At 36.1% G+C, this 25,727-nt stretch overlaps 6 protein-coding genes and 1 long non-coding RNA gene across 10 annotated transcripts; 6 read left to right on the top strand and 1 right to left on the bottom strand.

Moving 5' to 3' along the window:
- The first annotated feature begins 237 nt into the window (after positions 1-237).
- On the top strand, positions 238-3,672 carry LOC125210317 (outer mitochondrial transmembrane helix translocase-like). Of its 2 annotated transcripts, none has more exons than XM_048109876.1 (6): positions 238-517; positions 1,083-1,383; positions 2,084-2,242; positions 2,456-2,662; positions 3,005-3,145; positions 3,347-3,672. In XM_048109876.1, the coding sequence occupies exons 1-5, from the start codon at positions 317-319 to the stop codon at positions 3,136-3,138; spliced, it is 1,002 nt and encodes a 333-aa protein (XP_047965833.1). In that variant the 5' UTR covers positions 238-316; the 3' UTR covers positions 3,139-3,145; positions 3,347-3,672. The 2 variants fall into 2 exon arrangements, with proteins under 2 accessions (XP_047965833.1, XP_047965832.1); XM_048109875.1 differs by having other exon boundaries at positions 2,456-2,751.
- Positions 3,673-6,088: 2,416 nt separating this feature from the next.
- Positions 6,089-10,213, top strand: LOC125209806 (vacuolar protein sorting-associated protein 26B-like). Its single transcript, XM_048109388.1, has 12 exons — positions 6,089-6,244; positions 6,452-6,524; positions 6,618-6,692; positions 7,014-7,088; positions 7,168-7,240; positions 7,503-7,547; positions 7,721-7,832; positions 8,223-8,289; positions 8,646-8,690; positions 8,894-8,949; positions 9,193-9,368; positions 9,717-10,213. The coding sequence occupies exons 2-12, from the start codon at positions 6,522-6,524 to the stop codon at positions 9,890-9,892; spliced, it is 903 nt and encodes a 300-aa protein (XP_047965345.1). The 5' UTR covers positions 6,089-6,244; positions 6,452-6,521; the 3' UTR covers positions 9,893-10,213.
- Positions 10,214-11,439: 1,226 nt separating this feature from the next.
- Positions 11,440-13,100, top strand: LOC125209804 (AAA-ATPase ASD, mitochondrial-like). Its single transcript, XM_048109385.1, has one exon. It carries the CDS (start codon positions 11,446-11,448, stop codon positions 12,973-12,975), a length of 1,530 nt encoding a protein of 509 aa, XP_047965342.1. The 5' UTR covers positions 11,440-11,445; the 3' UTR covers positions 12,976-13,100.
- Positions 13,101-13,546: 446 nt separating this feature from the next.
- LOC125209805 (MYG1 protein-like) lies at positions 13,547-16,439 on the top strand. Of its 2 annotated transcripts, none has more exons than XM_048109386.1 (7): positions 13,547-13,856; positions 13,947-14,093; positions 14,604-14,702; positions 15,065-15,292; positions 15,359-15,478; positions 15,637-15,708; positions 16,067-16,439. In XM_048109386.1, exons 1-7 carry the CDS (start codon positions 13,617-13,619, stop codon positions 16,292-16,294), a joined length of 1,134 nt encoding a protein of 377 aa, XP_047965343.1. In that variant the 5' UTR covers positions 13,547-13,616; the 3' UTR covers positions 16,295-16,439. The 2 variants fall into 2 exon arrangements, with proteins under 2 accessions (XP_047965343.1, XP_047965344.1); XM_048109387.1 differs by having other exon boundaries at positions 13,551-13,856; positions 15,065-15,256.
- Positions 16,440-17,019: 580 nt separating this feature from the next.
- Positions 17,020-18,860, bottom strand: LOC125209807 (rhodanese-like domain-containing protein 14, chloroplastic). 2 transcript variants are annotated; one of them, XM_048109390.1, is made up of 6 exons: positions 18,537-18,849; positions 18,417-18,463; positions 17,901-17,993; positions 17,661-17,799; positions 17,426-17,528; positions 17,020-17,270 (listed from the first exon to the last, which is right to left on the bottom strand). In XM_048109390.1, exons 1-6 carry the CDS (start codon positions 18,730-18,732, stop codon positions 17,156-17,158), a joined length of 693 nt encoding a protein of 230 aa, XP_047965347.1. In that variant the 5' UTR covers positions 18,733-18,849; the 3' UTR covers positions 17,020-17,155. The 2 variants fall into 2 exon arrangements, with proteins under 2 accessions (XP_047965347.1, XP_047965346.1); XM_048109389.1 differs by having other exon boundaries at positions 17,426-17,799; positions 18,537-18,860.
- On the top strand, positions 18,000-19,146 carry LOC125209808. The gene is made up of 2 exons (XR_007174348.1): positions 18,000-18,288; positions 18,854-19,146. It is a non-coding gene; the product is annotated as an uncharacterized LOC125209808 (long non-coding RNA).
- A 2,092-nt stretch (positions 19,147-21,238) lies between these two features.
- LOC125215656 (molybdate-anion transporter-like) lies at positions 21,239-24,767 on the top strand. The gene is made up of 8 exons (XM_048117139.1): positions 21,239-21,543; positions 22,410-22,554; positions 22,628-22,796; positions 23,074-23,344; positions 23,431-23,696; positions 23,778-23,996; positions 24,107-24,209; positions 24,334-24,767. Exons 1-8 carry the CDS (start codon positions 21,393-21,395, stop codon positions 24,396-24,398), a joined length of 1,389 nt encoding a protein of 462 aa, XP_047973096.1. The 5' UTR covers positions 21,239-21,392; the 3' UTR covers positions 24,399-24,767.
- Positions 24,768-25,727: the final 960 nt, after the last annotated feature.

Below are 25,727 nucleotides of genomic sequence, written 5' to 3'. Positions count from 1 at the left end.
GATGCACCTTGTTGCTGTGGTGGCACGTGCATGTGGATCTACAGCCATATTAGATGCTATTAATATACTACTACAATGTCTGTTATTTAATTAATTAAATATGATTTCCGTAACACGATTTTATTAAGCAAGTGACGGATGAACAGTTCCAACGGTACCGTTAAGTCGTTAACGTCGTTAAATCCAAAATGCTTGAGTTGGGGTACTTGAGTAATTTCTGCTATTCGCGATCTTCCCTCGTATGCAATTTTCCTCTTCAAATTCCATTCTCCAAAAATAAACCAAGAATTTTGATTTTATTCTTCTCCGAGGTGGAATGAAGGGCGGTTCGTCGGAGACCAGATTCGTGCAAGAATTGCTTCTTTACGCGGCGAGCGCAGCTCTGAGCTGTTTGGTGCTCTTCATGGGGCTTCGGAGTTTGGACCCTAATCGCGACGCTGCCAAGAAAGCTATGGACCATAAAAAGGAAATTGCCAGGCGTCTAGGGCGCCCTCTCATTGAAACCAATTCCTACGAGGTTACGCCTTCTCTCTCACTATGCGTCTTTATTTCTGTGCTAATATTTCAATTGTAGTATTTCGTAGATGTGATATCTCTAGCCATGCGTTTGCGTGGTTGATTTTTTAGGTCTAATTGTGGCATGCTTCGTGATTTTGGAAAGCCTTGTTTTATGACTATGATGCTATTTCAAATTTCACACTAGTTGTTTCCTGTTGAGTTTGGAGCAATTGCACTTTACAATTACAATACTCCTACTTCTTTGTGTAAAAATGTTATACTACTACTCAATTTGTCATTTTGGTAAGACTATGTTTACCAAGTAGAGAAATACAAGTGTGGTATTTTTGTGAATAGTGGAAGTCATTCTTGTGAAATAGGAGTAGCAATGTAGTATTGCATGGATTCAATTCTGGATTTGGGGTTTGAATGAAGTAAGAGAAACATTTTTTCGTTAATGAGCTTTGGGACACTCTTCTCTTGTACTATGTGTTTAAAGTTTTCGACCATTCCCTTTACATGCCAGCTAGAAATGGTATGTAATGCTTACTATCATCAGTTTCGATCTTTTTTCTTTTTTATAGGATGTAATAGCCTGTGATGTTGTGAACCCCGATGATATCGACGTCACTTTTGACTCTGTTGGAGGATTGGATTCTATTAAGGAAGCATTAAATGAATTAGTTATTCTTCCCTTAAGAAGACCCGACCTTTTTTCTCATGGGAAGCTTCTTTCTCCTCAAAAAGGTGTTTTGCTATATGGACCGCCTGGTACTGGGAAGACAATGCTCGCCAAAGCAATTGCAAAAGAATCAGGAGCTGTTTTCATTAATGTGAGAATATCGAACTTGATGAGCAAATGGTTTGGGGATGCGCAAAAACTGGGTAATGTATATTGTTATTTCACCTCTTAAAAGTTATTTGTTCCTGTTACATGTTCATTTTATTGTTAATTTTGAGGTGGAATGTTTTCCGCTGCTTTTGTTGCTTCCTCTTTGCAATTGAAAGTTAACATCCTTAGAAAAATTTAATGAGGCTAATATAAACAGAATGATGCCAGGGTGTGCTTCTGTCTGGTGCAAAATTAGAGGAAGATGACAATTGGCCAACTTCTCTTATTATTAGTGGAATTTAAAGTGAGCAGAACTAGAAATCCTAGAACTCATTTACTAAATTTGTGAAGTATCAAAATATGCCAAACTGGAAATAACAGTGTTCAGTGAGATTAAAGTGTAGTTCTATCTTTTATCACTTGAATCCAGGAATTGGAGGGTTTAAAGCCGTATGAATTTCTTTTATCAGACCCAATCAATATTTGGCCTCCAAGATTATGGGTACATGACATATGGCTTTGAGAGTTCATCTTTGCTCATTGAGTAGGAGCGAGTAATGGATGTTTTGACATTCCTCATTTTGCTGTATCTTTTGGATGCTTTTGATCATATGATTCCAAGAATTGGCTACAATTGACTTGAATGTCCAATCCTGATAAGTTTTGGATGTAGAAACTTTGGATTTGCTATAAATTTTTAATGAGCTTTATCTTTTTCTTTGTTAAAAATATCCTAACTATATTTCTCTGCAGTGACTGCTATATTCACCTTGGCATACAAAATTCAGCCAGCTATTATATTCATTGACGAAGTGGATAGTTTTTTGGGTCAGCGCAAGAGTTCAGACCATGAAGCTTTAATTAATATGAAGACTGAATTTATGGCTTTGTGGGATGGGTTCACCACGGACCGTACGTATTCTTTTAGAATCCCTGCAGGATAATTGTTTACCATGTTTATTTCTCTTGAGGTGGATCTTTCCTGCACCCTGGTTTGTGTTTTTCTCGCCCTTAAGTGATGGTTTTCAGTCAAGGTGATATAGTAGTTACAATGAGGCGAATGTAGTCAAATTGTTGTACTTGAGAAGGTCTAACGGTTGAATTCGCTTGATTGTCTTCATGTAGAACATGCTCAGGTGATGGTTCTTGCTGCGACCAATCGTCCATCCGAACTTGATGAAGCAATTCTTAGGCGCTTTCCACAGTCATTCGAAGTTGGGAGACCTAATCTTAAGGAGAGAGTTGCAGTATTGAAGGTGATATTGAAGGATGAGAATGTTGAAGATGGTATCGATTATGATCACATCGCCAGTCTCTGTGATGGATGCACAGGTTCGGATCTTCTTGAGCTTTGCAAAAAGGCTGCCTACTATCCAATTAGGGACCTACTCAATGACGAGAAAAATGGAAATTCTTCTAGGGTCAGTATTCCTCTCTTTTTGTTAATACACGCCTTTGTTGTGCTTTGCTCGCCTTCAGCCAAAATACATTTGTTGCACGTGCAACTACACTATTGGTGAATGTTGCTAAAGATATAGGATAATGGTGTTTTAGATGAAGTTGATTGATCATCTAGTTTAAGTAAACAATATCATGGGGGTATCTTATTCTTTTGGCAAGATATTATTTAGAATCAATATTCAACTTATTTCATGTTTTGTGCCATAATGCCAGGATCCAAGGCCATTGTCCCAGCTGGATTTGGAGAGTGTTCTAGCTACCACAACAAGAACAACCGTTGCAGCAAGCGAATTCAGCATGATAAGCCCACAATCATCAGGATGGCTGTGGCAGAGAGGATCCGGTGACTATCAGGTACAAAATGCCATCAGTGAGCAATAGAAGTTTCTTCTTTCCCAATCTTGAGCATTTAAATCAGTCAAGCAAGATTTTTATTAATACAATCTATCTTGATTTTTTATCATTATGTTTCTAACCTACTGGTTGTCCCATTCAAGAGTACTTGCTTTTACTTGTCCTCTTTACTGATCTTTACTTGTCCCGTCTTACTTCCAGGATTAGTTGAGCGCCAGAAATGAGTTATCTTTGCGCCATCAGGCAGGTTTTGCCTCCGTAACCCCTAACCGGCTAGAGTCGAGCATTTTAAGGAAATTTGCCAGTTTCCCATGGCATGTGGTGTGTATTGTGCAGTGGCGGAGTAGGGAACTGGCTTATTGTGGTTGGGCCGGTTGTTCACCGGAGACTGCTTTACCATTTTATTCCAATTTGTACTAACACTCCAATTATTTTGTGAGATAAAATGTTAATTTTGTGGGAATGTTAATACTTTCCTCTTTCATTCTTTTCTTTATTAATCCACCAAATTATTTTTTTGCTGATTTAGCATAATGTACTATATCTAGCGGGTAAATAAATTTGCAATATTATTAACAATATCAATAATATCTGAAAGAAGCAATTTAAATGAGAGTGATTTGAATGAAAAAATGTTAGTAATAAATGAACATGAAGGTAAACATTAACCGTGATTGTTGAAGTTATTCTTCTTATTAAATTGTCCACGGGTGTTTTTTTTATACTATCTCCATCCCATTGGAGATAAAAAAAAATTTGTATCTCAATAAAAATAAGTTATTTCTAGATAAAGAAAATATTATTATATACTGTTACTTTATTATATTTTCACTTAACATAGAAGAGAATCATTATTAAAATAAATACTAGGCAATTCTAAATATTACTTTTATGAGTTGTGATCAATGTCTAAAGAATGAACTAAAGATCAAATTTTGGCCATTCATTTTTCTTAATCTTATGGTTATGATTAATTTAGAATTAACTTAATATTTTATTAAATAAAAATGTTTTTAATTTTTTTTTAAATTTTTTTTATTCGATAAAAACTTGGTGAAGTAAATAGTGAACTATATTCACTACATAATGAACTAAATGAATGTATGTTATGAAGTAATTTTTCGCATTCATTATATACTGAATTTACTTCAACTGAAAGATAATTATGTCATAACACATTATGAAGTAGTAATAAACTAACGAAATGAAGTACTAAACTAATGAATTGAAGTAATAACATAACTGAATACTATTAATGAACTAACGGAATGAAATAATAACATGACTGAATGAAGTGATAAACTAACGGAATGAAGTATTAACCCTAAACCCAACTGAAAGATAATTATGTCATAACACATTATGAAGTAATAAACTAATGGAATGAAGTAATAGCATGACTGAATGAAGTAATAAACTAGCGGAATAAAGTAATAAACTAACAGAATGAAGTAATAGCATGAATAAATGAAGTAATAAACTAACGGAATTGAAGTAATAGCACGACTGAATGAAGTAATAAGTTCATAACAATAACATGACTGAATGAATTAATAAACTAACGGAATGGAGTAATAACCCTAAACCAAACTGAAAGATAATTATGTCATAACACATTATGAAGTAATAAACTAATGGAATGAAGTAATAAACTAACGGAATGAAGTAATAAACTAATAGAATGAAGTAATAGCATGAATAAATGAAGTAATAAACTAACGGAATGAAGTAATAACACGACTGAATGAAGTAATAAGTTCATAACATACATTCATTTAGTTCATTATGTAGTGAATATAGTTCATTATTTACTCCAGCAAGTTTTTATCGAATAAATTAAAAAAATATATATTATAAAAATAAAAATAAAAACGTTTTTATGTAATAAAATATTAAATTAATTGTAAATTAATCATAACCATAAGATTAAGAAAAATGAGTGGCCCTAATTTGGTCTCTAGTTCAGTCTTTAATGGTGGACTTATGGTTAATAGGACTCTTACTTTTATAGTAGTATAATATAAAGGCACTTAAAAGCTAATGTCAATATCAGATCAGTCATCCACGTAGGTCGGATGGGTAGACTACTCTCTTTTCCGGCTCATGAAGGCCAAAAAGTTCCATGTACTTATTTAATTTTTAGAGTTGTGACTGATTTTATGACGTGACAGTTCCGTCGTTCACTTACGTCCTTTATTCACTATATACACTATATACTATTAGCAAGTGTCGAACTCCTTCGTCTTCCAACCTTGACATGAACCTTTTTCACTACATACCATCCCCCAGTTTTTGCTTCGTTAGTTAATTTATTATCACTATATACACTATATACTGTTAGCAAGTGTCGAACTACTTCGTCTTCCAACCTTGACATGAACGTTTTTCACTATATACCATCCCCCGGGTTTTGCTTCCTTAGTTAATTTATTAATAGCAACTGTCTAACTAATTCATCTTCCAACATCTACGAGAACCTTCTTCATTAAGACCATCTCCAAGGGTACACTAAAACCTAAAATAGGATGAGCATTTAGCTCCAATAGTACTAAAAAACAAATCCTATTTTTGATTTTTGAGAAAAAAATACCTATCTTTAGGTTTACACTAAACCAAAACTTAAAAAATTCTCAAATTTTATGTGTAAAAAAAGCATAATATAAAAAATATTCTTTTAAGTTTGAATTTAGTGTAAATGGTAGGAGTAAAATCAATATTTAATGTGAGATTTACATTAAAATGAGTTTGAGTTTAGCGGAATGGTGGGAGATGCTCTAACTAGTTTTGCTTTTTTGTTAATAGTTGATTAAATTACATGGATAGACGTATTTTCCCATTTCCTGAATTTAAATAGCAGTCCAATGTACTGTACTTATATTGAGGGGAATGTTTGGGTTTTGTATTTGTGAACATGGTCTATTTCCTGTTTCCCCTAACATTATACCCACCATCCAAACAAAGTCTAATATAGAGACTCGCTTAGTTGGCGTTTGGAGTCTTTGACAGAATAATAATATTTCCCACTCTCTCTCTCTCAGCTCGCATTTCTCGTAGACATCACAGAGTCATACTCTCCGATTGTTGGCATAATCCTCTTCAGTAAGTTATTGATCCTCCATTTCACATATAGATTATCTTCTCAATTTGAAACTAAAAAGAAATGAATGAATGATCAGTTTTAGGGTTTTGAGTGCGTCAGTTTTACGCCTTTACCTGTTTATTGACTTCAGTATATTGCATTTAAGCTTATGAAGTACTCGTTTTTTATTTTCTATGGTTAGATCTGCCCTAATTATCTGCGTGCAGTTTCTGTAGCTTGAACTGCCAGTATATTGTTGATCAGGGATTTGGATTGAACAAGCGTTGAATTTTAGCAATGGTAAAGTCGTTGTTCCTGCTTTAGCAGTATTGATTATTTGATTTCTTTCTGCCCTACTGTTGTTTATCTCTCCTCTGGGTTAATGGTTTTCAGAATTTTATTGTTGGAGCTTTCAAACCAGCATGCCACATTTCAGTTTCATTCTCTGATGGGAAAAACCGTAAGCAGGTATCATTTTCTAATTGTTCCTGATTTGAATTTAAAATACTCATCTGCAGTTGAATTTCTCATGTAAGTTGCTCGGAGTCGAATGCCTTGAGTTTCCTATTCTGATTGAGGATTAAAACTCGAATGTTGAACTTTATACATTCTTTTGTGATGTATGCATTTATTTTGTTTTGCATGAAAAATGCTATATGATTATTTGTTGTTGCATTTGTTAATTCATAGTTGTTGATCCGGCACTTTCTGTTACTATTGAGTTTGCATTGTTAATTTCTGACATTCCTCTGTAGTTGATCACTAGCATTCATATCATTTTCACTGTAGATCCCAATTAAGAAGGATAATGGTCAAGCAACAACAGTTCCACTCTTTCACAGTCAAGATAATATAACTGGCACGGTAAGGTATCTTCATTGATACCAACTTAAACGTTACTGTTGCTTCTGAGTTGATTTTTATTCATTTGTCTTCTTTTTAGATTACTGTTGAGCCAGTTTCAGGGAAGAAGGTGGAACACAATGGAATCAAAGTTGAGCTTCTTGGTCAGATAGGTATGTTTCTGCTTGGCATCCTGGATGTAACTCAGAGCTTGTACATGTAGTTCACTCCTTAACGTGTGTTTTAGTTATGTGTTTTTCTTTGTTTTCTGCTGTCCGCACTAAATCTTAAACCAAAACTCTGAAGTCTCTTGACTCTCTTTTTAGGTACCCAAAATGTACAAATATCATGAATGGTTACTAAAAGATTGAAAAATGATAACTAGTTGACTTGCTGTCCAACAACCTTCTTCTTAACACCTTTTTTTGTTTGCAGAAATGTATTTCGACAAAGGAAACTTCTATGACTTTACATCTTTGGGTGAGTATTTTAGTGGATTCTGCATTTTATGGAAGCTACGTAACAAACAAAGTGTGTTCTACACTTTCCGCCTCTGATCATTTTAACATATACTGAAGAAAATTGGCCCATTAGCTCATTATATCAGTTTAAAACATCATCCTCTTACAGAAATTCTCACTCTGTTTATATAGTTCGTGAGCTGGATGTTCCGGGAGAAATATATGAAAGGAAAACTTTTCAATTTGAATTTTCAACCGTGGAAATGCCATATGAGACATACAATGGGGTAAATGTGCGGCTTAGGTTAGTTACACATCTCTTTAATTCTTCAATGTAGTGCATTTATTGCTTCTTAAACTTTGACATGGACTATGCATTCTGTTTTGCTACATTTTAGCAATATTGGTCAGACTAGCCAATTAGTGTTTCTGAGGTTTGTTTGTTGAAGTTGTGTGAATGAGCTGTCAGCTTAGGATCTTAGTTAGTTGTTTGAAGTTATGAAAGCTCCCATATTCTTTTTGCATTAAAATGGCCTGACAGGTCTGTATATTTTTAGGTGTACTGAAAGCTGAGAAATTGCATCCTTTTTAGTTACAGTTTTGCTTGATTTGCCACCGCTGTAACTCGTGGTTTTTTCAGTGTCATTTGCCAAATTGGTTGGCCAAGTTCATCAAATCTTTGTGCTTGTTTCAGGTATGTCCTAAAAGTAACAATAAGCCGGGGTTATGGTGGAAGCATTACACACTTTCAAGACTTTGTGGTAACATAGCATCTTCTTGTTTGCACTTATACTCATAATTTGTTTACCGTACTCAGAAACCATATATGATTAAGATACTAATTGTAATGAGTTGGCAGTATGGCACTGTTGCAGTAATTGCCATGAATTATTTAGCCTAGTTGGTAAAACTGTGACTTAATAGAAAATTCATTCAGTCTTAGAGGTAAATTTCAATTGGTTATTGCTTTGTGGGTATATGAAACTTTTATGTCTTTGCTTCATTTGTATGAGCTCTGATTCATTTTTATGCTAAATGAATGAATCTTTCTAATGCTTTGTGGCCACAGTTGTTATACTTGTCATACTCAATTACTGTCTACTTTTCTGATATTTAGGTCTGGAATTATACCCCTCCTCCATCAATCAACAACAGCATCAAGGTATTCTTATATGCTCTGAGTTTTACATTAGTCTGAAGTTTATGGTCGGGCAACTTTGTGCGTGAAAACACCATTGAGAGTGTTTGTGACGCAGTATAATAAGTATATGGGATTAAGCTATTGAATGTAAAATGCTCACCGTCCCACCCATTCAGCAAGAGTATGCCTATAATGTTGTCTTTACTTTTCATTTGGACTTGTAGATGGAAGTTGGAATTGAGGACTGCCTTCATATCGAGTTCGAGTACAATAAGAGCAAGTATGCAATGCTAACTCTCAACTCTACTTTACCAGTCCATATGAGACAAAACTGAATTGCACTTCTTTCTCTCTTAGGTCAAGTAGGTGAAGTATTATATGATTATTGCAACTGTGGATCATTAGAAAGACCTTATTTGAGTGGTTTTGTTACTTAGAATTTGTAATTTTTTTTCTCAAATCTTGAAGTTCATTAGAGGTTGATTGCGATGCTCATATTGAACGTGAATGCTGATTTATCCAGGTATCATCTGAAAGATGTTATTATAGGAAAAATATACTTTCTTCTCGTAAGAATCAAAATAAAAAATATGGATCTGGAGATTAGGCGACGCGAATCAACAGGGTCAGGGTCCAACACCCATGTTGAGACCGAGACTCTTGCAAAGTTTGAACTGATGGATGGTGCTCCTGTCAGAGGTATGCTGACGGCTAACCTTTATCTGTTGCTTGCATTAACTAGCGGTTAAACTAGATGCAAGTGCTTTCTTTATTTGACTGCATTAAATTTTCCTCCTCCGGAATTTTGTTATTTCCCTTTTACCTCTTCATTTCGACCGTGTTCTTCTTGTTTGTCTTCTAATGAAGTTTTTATTTAATTCAACCCCTTTATTTAACTTTCTTCAGCTCACCTTAGTTGATTCAACTTCATTATTAGTAATTTGGTGCAAAACTGCTTATTTATTTATCTATCTATCTTAGTCAATTACTAATAGCTGTTTTACTTAATTGATGAGAGGATGTACTTAACAAGCACTTGGTTTGCAGGTGAATCAATTCCAATTAGATTGTTCCTCAGCCCATATGAGCTGACTCCTACTTGTCGGAACATCAACAACAAATTTAGCGTAAAGTACTACTTAAACCTTGTACTTGTTGATGAAGAGGACCGTCGGTATTTCAAGCAACAGGAGATCACAATATACCGCATTGGAGAAACATAGTGATTTAAGTTAATCAGGTATTGAGGTTGAATTACTTCCACCCCCAGGGTCTCTTGATTTGAAACGTTTGACACAAAAGTAAGAACTGTGTCTTGTTGTTGTACACCCTTCTATTATACATAACACATACATACTGTACAAAGGGAAAAGTATGTGTCCTGGCTGTCCAGATTTATATTTTTGGCAAGTTTGATACAATTAGGTAACATGTTTGACAGTAAACAGGCTCTTGTACTCCCCTGGATCGGTTGAATCTTGTGTCATTTTCATGTTTAATTCTTGTGTGTGGTTTGATCTGAATAATAACTTCATATTTGGGTATCTTTTCGTATAAGTTGTACTTACTACAATGTACAGTGTAACTGTGTAAGTCGAGTTTGAGTTTGGAGCGATGGGCTTTTGGAGGGCATATCCCGGGCATAGTGAAAAAGGCCGACTTGTGTTGCAAATAGCTGAATACGCAGTTAAAGCGAGATAGGGGTCCGTATTCTGCTTTAACATAGTTACTGAAAATATTTATGTAGCTAAGTTATTATTTGGTGGATTGATTTCCACAAATTGAAAACATGAGATACGTATTTTCAAGAAATTTAAGGTTGTGCCTGAAATCTAGTTTCAGTCACATAATCACAGTGAATATCGAGTTTGTTATAAATGAGTTATAACGTGTGGATATTGATGTCAATATAATATAATGTGGTCAAAATCTTTCGTAGTCATTCCATATATTACTTATAGTACTACATAAGACCTTTACAATGAAATCATCCCACATCTTAGTCTACTTTTTATTCTATTCTATATGAAGCCTTGGATGTCACGCATCGTAAAAAAATGAAATCACAACGGTTCATAATATTGATTGGCATGCTTATCAATATGAAACTATATGTTGCCAACCATTCACCTAACAAAGGATTAAATTTAACATAATATATACTGAATATACAAAGAGAGGATGGAAATAAAAGTCTTGGTCATCGGCCAATAAGAATGTCATTATTCATAATTTGACATCAAACAAAAACATCCCTTAACATACACCAATTTCAGTTTATGTGACAAAAACTAATTGACACTATAAATAGAAAAGAGACAAAAGTGTTATGAATTACTATGGCAATGAATATAAGTTCTTACTCGCATAAAGAGGAGATGTAGGGCTGGATAATTACTCGCAACCATGAAGAATGAAATTAAATATTGGGTTTGCCATATTCTTCATTGATTAAAAAAAAGACTTCGCCTACATTTATAGTTATCTAGAAACTTATGATTATTCGACTCTCCTTTTATGATGTAGAAAACCCAGAAAGACAAACCCAATGGACAAGTTCCCATCACATTAATAATTTAGACTTTTGGACAAACCAAATGCACAAGTAAAACCATAAACCTTTTGGGCCAAGTCTCAACGTCATCATTTAGACTACTTTTTGTTTCTCTAATAAACAAATAGCCATAACATCGATCACTTGTTCAAACTTCAAACCAACATGTCTATATATATACCCACACCAATGTGATAACATAACACAGTATCACCATCTCCCATGGCAGAAATGCTAACTAAACTATGGTCAGCAATCGGAGGCCTAATGCTCGCCTACACCATGCTCCAAAACTTCTTCCCTCACGAAATCACCACCCCCATCAAACACTACTCCAAAAAGCTCCTCAACTTCTTCTACCCTTACATCACCATCAACTTCCCCGAATACGAAGCCGACGACGCCTTCCAGCGCAGCTCCTCCTACGCCTCCATCAAGCGCTACCTCAACGCCCGCTCTGCCTCCCAGGCCAAGCACCTCCAAGCCTCTGTCGCCCCCGACTCCGAGGCCGTGGTCCTCGCCATGGCCCCCAACTCCAGCGAGGAGGTCGCCGACGTCTTTGAAAACATCAAGCTCTGGTGGTCCTCCGGCGAGACCCAGCCGTCCAGCCACACCATCACGTTCGGGCCCCGGGAGGCCGAGAAGCGATTCTTCTCCCTCACCTTCCACATCCGCCACCGTGATGCTATCTGCGACCGCTATTTAAAGCACGTGCTCGAGCAAGGGAAGGAGATCGCCGTTATGGAGAGGAAGAGGAAGCTGTTTACTAATAATAGGGACAACGAAGGCGGCGGCGGCCCCAACTTCGGGCGGCGGAGGAGTTTGTGGAGTGAGGTGGTGTTTGACCACCCTGCCACATTCGAAACCCTAGCTATGGATCCTGAGAAAAAGAAAGGAATAATCGATGATTTAACCAATTTCTCGGAATCAAAGGATTACTATAAATCAGTGGGGAAGGCGTGGAAGAGAGGCTATCTCCTGTACGGCCCGCCCGGGACGGGGAAGTCCACCATGATCGCCGCGATGGCGAATCTGTTACAATACGACGTGTATGATCTGGAGCTGACAGCGGTGAAGGACAATACTGAGTTGAGGAGGCTCCTCATTGACACTTCCGGTAAATCGATTATGGTGATCGAGGATATCGACTGCTCGCTGGTGGTGACAGGGCAGAGGGAGAAGAAGGAAAGGGATGAGAAGAAGGAAGAGGAGGAGAAGGATCCGATGAAGAAGATGATGATGATGGGGAAGGAGAGGAAGGAGAGCGAGGTGACGCTGTCGGGGCTGCTGAATTTTATAGACGGGCTGTGGTCGGCGTGCGGAGGGGAGAGGATCATCGTGTTCACGACCAACTATGTGGAGAAGCTGGATGCGGCGCTGATTCGGAGAGGGAGGATGGACCAGCACATTGAGCTGTCTTACTGTGGATTTGAGGCGTTTAGGGTTTTGGCGAAGAATTATTTGGGTTTGGAGGAGCATGATTTGTTTGGGAGGATTGAGGAGCTGTTGGGGGAGACGAAGATGACGCCGGCGGATGTGGCGGAGAATTTGATGCCTAAAGTGAAGGGTGAGGATAAGGATGGGTGTTTGATGAGATTGGTGGGGGCGTTGGAAGAGGCCAAGGTTAAAGCGGAGGAGGAAGAGAAGGTCATGGCTCAGAAATTAGCTGAAGACGAAGAAGAGAAGAAGAAAAAGGCTGAAGAAGAAGAGGAGGAGAAGAAAGAAAATGGCGTTGCAGAAATACAAGGCTAGCAGCAGCAAAAAAATTAGGATGTTTAGGGAGTACTGAGTAGTATATGTTTGAATTTAGTGACGTCAGTGTGGATGCGTAAAATTAAAAGCATGAGTTGACTAAATATTATACTGTTGGTTAAGCAGTTGAATATTTTTTTTACATTAATATTTTCCACTCCCACCCTCTGTGAATGAAAAAATAAGGAGCCGAGTAGTTTTACTTGTAGATAATACTGTAATTGATAAAGTAAAATAGAAGAAGAAAAAATAAATAAAATTTGAAAAATATAAGCACGAGTGAGATGAGAAAAAATGGATAAAGTACGGGAGAAAGAAAATTTTCATATTTCTAAAGGAGATTATTTCTTTGGACATCCTATAATAGAAAAATTGGATTATTTTTCGGAGGAAGAATCAATACATAATTTTCAGATTACGAATAATTGAAAATAAATGTAAAAATTATAATGTACTCGGTTATTTTCTAAGGTTTATAAACTGACCAAAATTTGACAAACCTGGAGTATTTATTAGTATAAAATTTTTCATTTTACACATTTTTTAAAATAGCTCTAGAGTTTTGAGTATTGCAAAGAGAAAAATGAAAATATTTTACATTTGAAAGAACAATAGAACCCGCGACGGTCATCGACAAGCCTATGAATATGATAAATATTTTCTCCAGTTCATTCGCCGGCGCGATACAACGGCGAGCTTTCGCCGTACTTTCTAACCGTATCCTTAGCTGCGGGTGGCGCAGCCTCTCGTCGTCCGCCGCTCCTAAGAGAGTCGGCACACACGACGGCAAATTCCACTGCGATGAAGCGCTCGGCTGCTTCATAATCCGTCGCACCGCCAAATTCTACGACGCCGACATCGTTCGCTCTCGTGATCCCCTGGTAAGGATAAAATCCGTGCGCTTCGTTTCCTTCTAATTGCTGCCGCGTTTAATTTGGTGGAAACTGCAGTGCTCAACACTTTGCTTGTAGGTTTTGGAAAAGCTCGACGCCGTGCTGGATGTTGGAGGAGTTTACGATCCGAGCAGAGACCGATACGATCACCATCAGAAAGGTTTTGAGGAGGTTTTTGGTTGCGGATATGTGACTAAGCTCAGCAGTGCTGGCCTTGTCTATAAGGTGTTGTCTTAAATGCCTGAATGAATATTTGGATTTTTTTACACTCCTTATCGTTCATTTATGATAATCAATCGCGTCTGGAGTTTCTGAAATTGATGGTTCACTTTAGCTGGGATGAATTTCACGATTGAATTGACTCACAGTGGGATTATGTTTGTTTAAATGCATATGGTGGAAATATTTTGCTTTCTAGTTTAGAACTACTCGTCTTGTGATATTGTTGACAAGTTTTTGAAAATCGTTGTTATGCATTGATAGGAATACTAATGATAGTATATGAGAAGCATTGCCTTTGTGTTTCCATTCGAATAACTCTTGAATTTGTGTTAAATGCGGGTATAAAAGCTGATTATTACTTTATATTTGTAGTTTTATAGTTATTTTCAGTTGATTTTCATATCCATTGCTTGTTTGGTTTGTGAACTTGTACATTCATTAAGTATTTTATTCTCAAGCATAACATCCGATACTATTCTATTTACGATTGTCTTGATTCCTTCCTCATCCCAGCATTATGGAAAAGAAATAATTGCGAAAGAGGTTCAGTTGGACACAGACCATCCTGATGTGCATCGCTTATTTCTTACAGTCTACAAGAACTTTATAGAGGTACTACATGATTTGCATACTTGCACGTTTACGTTTGCTTGTAGGTGTTGATTCAGAACAATTATATTACATGACTCATGTAGTGGAGTGAGCATATCAAACTATTGAACAAATTGAAGCCTCATCTTAGTTATTTTGAACACCCTAAGATCATAAAGTTTTCTATTTATTGTAATGTATTCATTTAGTATCCTATATTGCTCAAAAGTGTGGCTGTTGTGTTAGAAGAGGTTCTTAGCTGATGCTTTTCAATAAACATAGGATGGTCCCTGAAATATTTTACATGAGTGCTGGTGGTGATTGGAAATATGGTTTTTTAACGTCTTGTACTTTTACGAGTTATACTCACCTTGCATAAGCAGGCTGTTGATGCTATAGACAATGGAATCAGTCAATACAACACTACTCAGCTTCCAAGGTTTGTAAATAATACAAGCTTGTCATCAAGAGTGGAAAGACTAAATCCTGACTGGATATGTCCAAATCAATCCCTTGCAGAAGAGGATGAATCCTTTCAACAAGCAATGAAAGTAGCTGGCAATGAGTTCCTAGAGGTTCTACTTTGGAAATTCCGTATTTTATGGATCCTAGTAAGTTTAAATGATGTTTGGCAAGATATTATACTTACAACTGAATATTCTACACATCCTTCCCAGTGTATCAATTTTCATGCTAAATCATGGTTGCCAGCTCGATCGGTTGTCATGAATAGTCTCTTGGCCAGGAAAAGTATAGATTCAAGTGGTGAAATCATTATGCTAACGAATTCAGTACCTGTAAGTTGCAATGGACTTTACGCAAAAGTTTGTGATACTGTCCCACATTTTTTCTGCAAGGCCCTTCCCTTTAAGTCTCTTCCTGAACTTCTGTTAGTGGGTAAGTTGTTTGATAATGGAGAATATAATCATAACTGATGAATATAATGTTTTGGCAGTGGAAGCTTCACATTTTTGAACTTGAGAAGGAACTGAAGATCACTCCTAGCATCAAATATGTTGTCTATGCGGTACTCCTTAAACCTCTCATCATCTTTCTCTCTGGATGCGAACATAAATGTGAACGTAGTGGTCTGCAGAGAACTCTATTCTTTTACCAAGTTCTGATTAAATCATTTAGACTTTTTAACAACATGAGGTAGTGGAGTGTCATAGGGTTGCTAACTTTCAACCCTAATCTATCTCTGCATGCCTTTTCTCTCCCTTCTTTTACACAACAAGTCCCATAGATAAATTCTCCCATGGCATAAACAGATACATAGAAAGCATCTACTATTTTATATAGCAGAGTAAGAAAGCTGAGGTCTCATAATAACTTTTGCTGTTTAACTATTTACTAATTGATGATTTTCCCTGTGCAATTTTCAGGATGACAGGAGCGAAAAGTGGCGCTTGCAAGCTGTGGCAGTTGGACCTGATAAATTTGATAGTCGCAAACCTCTCCCACCTTCTTGGAGGGGCTTGAATGATGATGAACTTTCACAAGTTTCAGGAATTAGTGGCTGCACCTTTGTGCATATAAGTGGATTTATTGGAGGAAATAGAACTTATGATGGTGCTCTAGCAATGGCAAGAACATCTTTGATGCTAGCATGATAGAGAATTCAACTCAACTTAGGAATTTGTTTTGGAAGAATTGTCACATTGGTTTATTGGGATGTAATTCAAAAGTTAGTTTCCCCTCCCAACTGCACTCAGGCACTTTACATGAATGAAGACTGTAAGAAAAATTTCTCCCAAACTTTGCTTGTTTTCTTCCATTAGCTAATATTTCTGTGTTGGGGTTTATAAATTGGACATGGTGAGGATTGATAAAAGATGGTACTTCGTGAGAGGGAAGCCTGAATAAATTTAATCTAAGCAATATGTTTTCAGTTTTTGCTTCTTGTAAAGTGACCCTCTTATCAACCAAGCAATTTTGAGGCAAATATGAGTGAGCTTCACATATGATGCACTTGTATTATTTTCTTCTTATGTTATGTTATTTTATAGTGGGTTGAGCTGTCACAGTTAACTTCATATTCATGTGAGACCATTGTTTTCCTTAAAATTTGGGAGGAAAATAAGTAAAAAATACTGACAAGTGAAGCCACTCAAATTAGATATTACTTGTTGCAACATATGTATTATTTATGCATGTCCAACATGTCATCGTATCTACTGTTGATTAATGAACAGAGAGAAGTTTTCAAATATGATACAGTGTTGTTTCATGTTCATGAGTTCCTGGGGTAACTTCTAGTTTCCTTTTTCTAATGCAACATATGTATTATTTATGATAGTGTTGGGTGATGTACAGTTTCATGTGAGCATAAGGAGTCTTTTAGAACATAGAAAAGTGCAGGCAATTGATTTCCGAAACCATTTACATATTTGCAGCAATTCTGTTAAGGAAACTGTTTACTGTATATTAAATCTACACTCAGGGTTATTCATAAGCATCTCTATTACCGAATTTCACTCTTCAGATTCTAATGGCAGGTCTTCTTTAAACCATTTGTAGATTCCTCCATCCAAGTGATAAACATTCTTAAAGCCATTCAGCACCAGCAAGTAAGCAGCTATAAATGACCTGCAGTGAGTGTTATGAAGCAAATGATATCATCTTATTTCTGTAATCTACCTTGGAAGAACGCATATAATTTGATGTAATACATCAAAGTTCAAAACATGTAATGCTGTTTGGGTTAGGACAACAAAACCGCTATGCATTAATAATGCATTTACCTTGACTGCTGCCCTTCGGGAAGATTTTGCGTTGGCCTTGTTGTTCCTCCAGATGAACAAGCCACTATAATCTTAGCATCCTTAGGTAGTTTTGACTCTACACCTGATTGTGCGAGTTGTAGACTTAGTAAATGATTTTGTGGTTGGCAAGAAAAAGCAAAAAATAGGTACCCATAGAGGGAGTACATATTTAGCAGAAGCAGGGTAGAGGAATACGATATCCTACATATCTTACTTTGTATAAACTCAGGGTTCTCTTCTGTTCCTTGGAAGATGCCGAAGAATGCAAATGCAGCCCTTCTAGCAATGTCCCATGCTGTCCATTCCTTTATGAGCCTGTATATTTGCACATTAATAGCACCTGCTGGATGAGCCTAAACCGAGAAACAATTAGAGTGAGGCCAGAAAGTTCGAAGTGAGACAAAAATCTGCTCAACTTTAGACCTCTTAAATAAGTTGGCATACTGTAATTTACCTCCTTGAACTCTGCCTCTGGGCGTACATCAAGAATGACGAAGTTGTTCTCTTTTTGAAGTCGCAATGCTTCCTTTACGTCGACACTCCTTACCTGCACAAGTTCTAGTTATCCCTGTCCACTTCACACTAAGCAGCCTACGTTGCTTTCACTAATAAATTTAAAATTCTCTGATACTGAATCTAATTTTGAATTTCATGGTCTACTGTGAAAGAGTTTCCACTTTTAATAATAGATGGTTTTATATTTTAGTAACATACATAAGGCCTTGCATGTTCTTGAAATTTTCATCTATTCTCAATGCAGATTGAGCTTCAATAGACAGTTGATACGCAACTTTTACATGTGAAAGAGTTGTCAGGTTTGGAAACAGGATCGCCGTTACATGGTAAAGCTCTTTATATGAATTTGAGGCCTCAACTTTTATCCTAATACTGTGATGTGGCATGACAGTTATGTTCATTCATTGATATCATGCATTTTTTGCTATGGCATGCCCATGTATAGCCATTTTACCTTTTTCTCCAGTAGAACTTGCCGTTTTATCTTCCAGTCTTCTTCAGCTGATTCATCCAAAGAAAGAATTGAAACATTTCTTTTTCATGCAATTTCGATGATTGATCTACATAAACATACCTGGCGACTTTGCTGGCTTGGTTGCTGCGTTTTGAATTCTCAAGGGTCCATAGGTGCTTGAGTTTTTCCCTCTGTTGGATAAATTAGTAGATTCAGTGGTAGAGCTCAAACTGTAGGCTAGAAGAGAAGGTTGAAACTTGTGATGTAGATACGAAGATAGTGGGTGTGGGCTAATGGAAGTAAATGCAGCTACCATTTTCCTACCCCAAAACTTGATGATTTTGGTGCTGCGATTTGCTTTCCTGAGATTTAGATGATGAATATTTCTGGTTGATATTAGAGTGGCTTATGTAATGATTTGATTCTTGATTTTCTAGATTTAAATGCTTGCAACATTTGAAATGGAGGAAATAGGTGGGCCAATAAATTGGAAATGTTAGATATTTTAGTGCTTTCACAATCTAAATTTGTGGTGGTAGTGAGAAGATTTCCTTCTACTTGGGATTTCCTACATCTCTTATCATTTGTTGTTTTCCTGCTTTAGGATAATAACTCACCATTCCCTCTCTCTCAATTCTCTCTCTATCATGCTATATGCTGTACTTGTGAAACCAATTAGGTATGATTGTAGTCTGAGATAGATCAACATGTTCTCAGTTTAATTATTTAATACAGTGCGTGTTACAAATTTATCATATGTAATACTCGTACTACATAAAAAAAATTATTGTGTATAGTGTTTATCTAACTTTAAACTTAAAGCATTTGACTATTAAATGATTTTGAAACAACATCTGAATATTAACACAAATATTTGCAGCACACTACACACACGCAAGCACCATTTGTTTATGTGTTATTATATGTGGATTCATATAAAGGAGTGATATCATATACGCTACAGATAATTTCTGAGCATCGGTGACGTTTTAATTATTTCACAGTATTTCATAAAATTATCAAATATATAAATCACGTACTATATGTGATGTGCCGGGTATAGAATGGCTTTGCACTTAACTATATCAATTTAATGTGAATATATATACTCCTATATAATTGCGATCAAATGATAACTAATTTTCAATCCAGAATTCATAACCCTTTTCAGTTTTATATGTTAAAATTGACATTATTGATATTTGAATTTATTTATTGTATAAATTATGTCTTTGTGTTTCTGCGGATTTGAAATTAGTTTTATTTTAAGGTGACCTATAGTACATATATCTGTATTTAATGCCGTGCCTTATAATATGAAAAACAAGTCACGAGCTACATTCGGGCTTGAACCTTTTGACTAAATTGAGGAAGAACACTTTTCACTAATGATTTTTTTCTGTGAAGCCGAATGAACTTTGTCATAGTGGTAGATAACCATGATCCTTGCATATCGCACATGGTTAGGACTTAGCAGAGTTTTATACTATTCCCGTCTCTAAAAAATAGACTAGTTTTACCATTTGGGATCGTCCTTCAACAAATAATAATATTATGCATCATTTATAATTTGAACTCCACAATCCACTATCTTTTTCTTCTCTCTCGTTTTTTCTTATGTCTTTTTTACTTTACTAATTATACATATTAAAATATGTATCATTTACAAGTTCATTAATTTTTTTGAGGACGGAGAGAGTATTAAATTTTCTTTTTGAATAAATAAACTACCGGTTTGACGTGCGTTTATTAGTTGGGTGAGTGTTAAAGTTAATGTATTTGCGAAGAATGTTAAAGGTACATATTCTATAACATAGACCATAGTTACATAGATATAGTATTTACTTCAATAGAAAACCATAGGCATCCGAAACGTTATAAAATAGTGTCGGTCTTATTGAAGGCAATACAACTGGATGGAATTATTAGTTCCTAGATCCCTAATTTTTGTCATGATACAGAAATCCATGCCATTTTGCATGAGACATTATTTAATGCCACAACAATCAATTAGCCAAATAGGAGTCGAAGTGAGGAAGGCAGCCTGAAACCATGTTCTCTTTTTGGAGGCTAATTTTATAATTATAAATAAAATTGAATTTATGACTTCAATAACAATTACCAGGTTAGAATATTTCTCACATTTTTCATCAATTCTAATTTCTAGTAAAGGGTAGTACACTAGTACTACTAGGGAAAAAATAAGGAGTAGTTTCTTTGTTGTTTGGACAAACCTTAAATTAAATCTGTTAACCCCGTAATCTAATAAATATAAAATGTGTTCAAGCACAACGTGACTGCCGAGAGTTCAATCATGGTATAAAACTATAAATATACTTACTAGTGTAAAATTATGCAACTTGTAGCTGATCATAAAAAGGATTTTTATGGAGTAAATTAGTAATAAAAATAAATTTATGGTTTCGCTTTAGACTTCAATATTGAGATGATAATGCTAAGAAAAATAAAATTTCTAGGTGAATTAAATGTTTAATTAAACCACCAACAAATCTTGTCAGGTTAATGAATTACCAGCATTAGGCATTAGCACACGACGAGTTAATTTTTGATGAAAAATGATAAATATCCAAAAACCCGCCAAATGACGGGCCCACAATTCGAATCCAACGGTCATAAACCACAGATCTCTAATCCAACGGCCCAGACTCCTCTCTTCCCGTTTGCCGGCCCGCTCCGATATCCAAGTACCGACACTAATCGACGGTTCCAATTCCTCCACGTGTCGAGACCAAAGGAGATGATGAGAATAGAGTGTGACATGAACTGCTCTGGCAAAGCAGTGTAGATACTTTTACACAGAGAAGCACACTCTAGTGTGTGTGAGTGTGCATATATACATATACGCTGAATTCAGCTAAACCTGAGTGAGGATAATTCGAAATTTTCTCGCTCTTCTTCATTTTTCCTCGATTTTTCTTTTTTCTCTGAACGAGTGAAGAGTGGAGGTGAGAGAGAATGGAGATTTTCTACTATATGGTGTTCGGCGGCCTGACCGCGGTGGTGGCGGCGCTGGAGCTCAGCAAAAGTAACAAGGATCGGGTTAATACGTCTTCAGCTTTCAATTCGTTCAAAAACAATTACCTGCTCGTCTACTCGCTCATGATGGGTAAGTGGATTTCGTTTCCTGATCTCGGATCTTAGGCCTTTTCGATATCGCATTGCGTGGAAAATTAATTTGATCTACTTCGATTCGAGTGAGAGGAAAAATGTTTGCGAAAAATGCTGTGATGTTGTGGAATTCTGCATGATTTGGATTGCGACGGTGATTTCTATGTGTATCAGTTTTTTGTTGTGTTGTGTGATTTCTTTGATTCGTAAGCATCTGTGTGTGACTGAATGTATGAGATTGATTCTGGATCTGATTTATGTGAATGTGATTTGATTTCTATGTTGTTTCTTGTGGATCTGTACCTTACTTGAATTTGAGTTTGTTTAATATGGTTACATATGCTGCTGGAGAATGCTTGTTGAACTTAAAGTCATTTCTACTTGTATGAGTTGGTTGTAACAGGTCTGTTTTAGTTTTATTCTGTACTATGATAAAATAAATGGAAATTGAGTTTGTTAGGTACTATCAGGTTAGAGCTTGTGGGGTCTGTGTTTTGGTCGATTTACATAATATGTCTGCTGATTCATCGATTGTTCTGCTTATGAAACAATATACAAGTATTAAAGTTCTGGTGCTTATGAATTTGGAACTCTGTGGCTGATTGATCTAATTATTTTATGCCTATTTGAATCTTAATTGATAGAATTTGGTACCTTAGTAAATACAGTGCCTGGATAATTTATTAAAATTAATGACTATAGACCATACTGTAAATCATGTTTTCCCATCAGCATATAATTGTCATGTTCATTCAATCATGCTTGATTTTGAACAGTGGTTTAATGATTTCCTTTTTATTCTCAAAGCATTCGTGAACATTGATATTTCTGCTTTCTGATGGCTTGTTTTATGTGTGGAAACAGCTGGTGACTGGCTGCAGGGTCCATATGTTTACTACCTCTACAGTACATATGGTTTCGGGAAAGGTGAAATTGGCCAGCTCTTTATTGCTGGATTTGGCTCGTCCATGGTGTTTGGAACCATTGTTGGATCTCTAGCAGATAAACAGTGAGTTGAAGTGATGCTAATTTGATTTACTATGATATATTCTCTGTTTGACGTGCATGTAATGAAATTGTAGGGGGCGAAAGAGAGCTTGTGTGACTTACTGTATCACGTATATACTGAGCTGCATTACCAAGCATTCTCCTCAGTATAAAGTTCTGATGGTTGGTCGCATTTTGGGTGGTATTGCCACATCTCTCTTGTTTTCTTCATTTGAGTCATGGCTTGTGGCAGAGCACTTCAAGGTATTGTCTTCTTTAAATATATAGCCCTGCTGAATTTCCAATTATGAGTGTGTACTTGTGCTAGCTCACCTTTCTTGATGTGACAGCATCATGCAGAAACTCATCTCATAATGTAATGGGTTCAGTGCTGCTTTGTTCTGTTTCTTGCTGTAATGAACTTGCATTTGCATTGAATTTTTTTATCAAGTTTACTGCTATCTAGAAATGGTCTTTTTAATACAAATTTACTTTATTACGAATTTATTATGTATTGATTGCATTTAATACTTTCTTTCAGAGAGGCTTTGAACAACAATGGCTCTCAGTAACGTTCTCCAAGGCAATATTCCTTGGCAATGGTCTTGTTGCTATTGTAGCAGGCTTGTTCGGAAATTTGCTGGTTGATTCTTTTAGTTTGGGGCCTGTATCTCCTTTTGATGCTGCTGCCATATTTCTTGCTATTGGAATGGCTGTGATATTATCAACATGGAGTGAGAACTATGGTGACCCTTCAGAGAGCAAAGACTTGCTCTCTCAATTTAAGGGTGCAGCCGTAGCAATTGCTTCAGGTATTCATAGTTTTCTTAACTGAAATGTATATTTACCAACCGTAGGATAGGTTATTTGTCCTGACTGAATATTTTTCATTTGTCAGATGAAAAGATTGCATTGCTTGGCGCAATTCAATCTCTGTTTGAAGGTTCGATGTATACATTTGTATTCCTCTGGACACCTGCCCTAAGCCCAAACGATGAAGATATTCCCCATGGTTTTATCTTTGCTACATTCATGTTGGCTTCAATGTTGGGAAGCTCGATTGCATCTCGCTTGTTGGCTCGCAACACAGTTAGAGTGGAGAGCTATATGCAGATTGTATTCATCGTTTCATCTGCTGCTTTAATGCTTCCCATATTGACAAATGTATGTCCAAGTTTTTGTTCTTATGCTTGATATAATCTTGGCTGAGGGGACAATATCTTACCTCTCTTTGCTTTATGATAGTTCTTAATACCAGCAGATCCAGAGAAGAAAGGCGGCAGCATTTCATTTTCTGGCTGTATCCAACTTCTTGGCTTTTGCACTTTTGAAAGTTGTGTCGGGCTTTTCTGGCCATCCATTATGAAGATGAGATCACAATACATACCCGAGGAGGCTCGAAGCACTATCATGAACTTCTTCCGCATCCCACTCAATATCTTTGTTTGTATTGTTCTATACAATGTATGCCTTCTGGTTCTTCCCCTCAAATTTTGTTCATGTTCGGTTATATAGTTCAAAAATCATGTTTTATTATCCCGATCAGAAATCATGACTGTTCTGTTTTATTGCAGGTCAATGCGTTCCCTATCACAGTTATGTTCGGTATGTGCTCCATCTTCCTCTTTGTGGCCTCCATCTTGCAACGACGACTTGCAGCAATTGGAGAGAAGCCAAGTAAGTAAACATTGCATGAACTTAACTGCTTACTAGAGTCACGGCATGAGATTTATGTGGAAATTACTAACCAAGACGTTTCAAATCCTCTGCCATTGTCTCATTTTTGTCTCAATTTCCTCAGAGACCGAAGATTGGGCTATGATGAAGGAGAGAAACAGTGAGGTTGAGCCACTAAACGATGCTTGATTGATTTAGTTTGAATCTGGGATGAGCAACTATTTTCTGCCATAAATTGCAGAGAGTAAGTAGTTTGTAGTCGAGCATATTATTAAAATTATTTGCACTCTGCATAAAAAGATGGTTGTGAGAAGTGGAGAGACTCCTTTTTCTCTAACAGAAATGTGCAAATTTACACCATACTACAAATTTTGGATTTATCTCACGCTGTAAGGGTAGTCGAATACTTCCCATAATTTCCAGTTCTACTAAGTATTACTAGTATTTTTTAAATCTTTGATTTTTTTAAGTATTCCCATTGCCCAGTTTTGTATCAGCCATTTGCTTTTTTACTGTAATACAATAGCTTTGTCGAGCAAACTTAATTTGCTTTGCCAATTTTGTCGCGTGTTTTGTTCACCTAACTCCCAACTGCTATTAGTGTTTGCTTGTGTGTATAGAGCATTTCAAAATGAATGTAATTAAAATGGTTGATTGATGAATTTGACACAATCTATAATTATAATGATTTGTATTCCTACTCATTATAGTGATTAATTTTTTTTTTTGGATTGGTAAATGAACTCAAATTTAAAGACCGTCCCACGGAGGACTTGAATCTGAGACCTTTGACCTCAAGTATTAATCTCTGTACTGCATGTCTAACTCACACACACAAAATTATACTCCCTCCGTCCCACATAATTTTACCCAGTATTCTATTTTGGGTCGTCCTACATAATTTTACCCATTTCACTTTTACCATTTTTTGTAGTGGACCCCATATTCCACTAACTCATTCCTACTCACATTTTGTTATAAAACTAATACTTTAAAAGTATGACCCACATCCCACCAACTATTTCAACTTACTTTCCATTATATTTCTTAAAATATGTGTCGGGTCAAAGTGTGTAAAATTATATGGGACGGAGGGAGTAGTGATTAAATTGATTGAGTGTATAGTGGTTAAAATAGGTATGGCAATTTTATTGTTGTAATAATTAGAGTGGTAATTGTACTGTTAAATTGAGTACGGAGTATGTTTTTGTGGTATGATCAAATTATTAAAATGGATAAGTGAAGTTGTGAACGGAAAGAGTAATTAACTTCAAGAAGAAGTGTAGTTATGAATTTTATCCGATGTATCGTGAATCAAATCCAGATAAGCACACAAAAAAAATCAAAATGTACGTTATTAACACAAATTATTTGACTTGAAAAATTATGAGTATAATTAAACACAAAACTGAATAATACTAATTTAAAATTGCAAACACACTGCATGTTTTCTATAATCATGTTTAGCATATTACTATTATTATAGTAGATGATTAAGAATAAAACTCCACAGAGCAC

Source organism: Salvia hispanica, chromosome 3, assembly GCF_023119035.1.
Source record: "Salvia hispanica cultivar TCC Black 2014 chromosome 3, UniMelb_Shisp_WGS_1.0, whole genome shotgun sequence".
Taxonomy (NCBI): domain Eukaryota; kingdom Viridiplantae; phylum Streptophyta; class Magnoliopsida; order Lamiales; family Lamiaceae; genus Salvia; species Salvia hispanica.
Note: the sequence above shows the minus strand (reverse complement) of the source record. Positions and strands in the feature narration are given on the sequence as shown.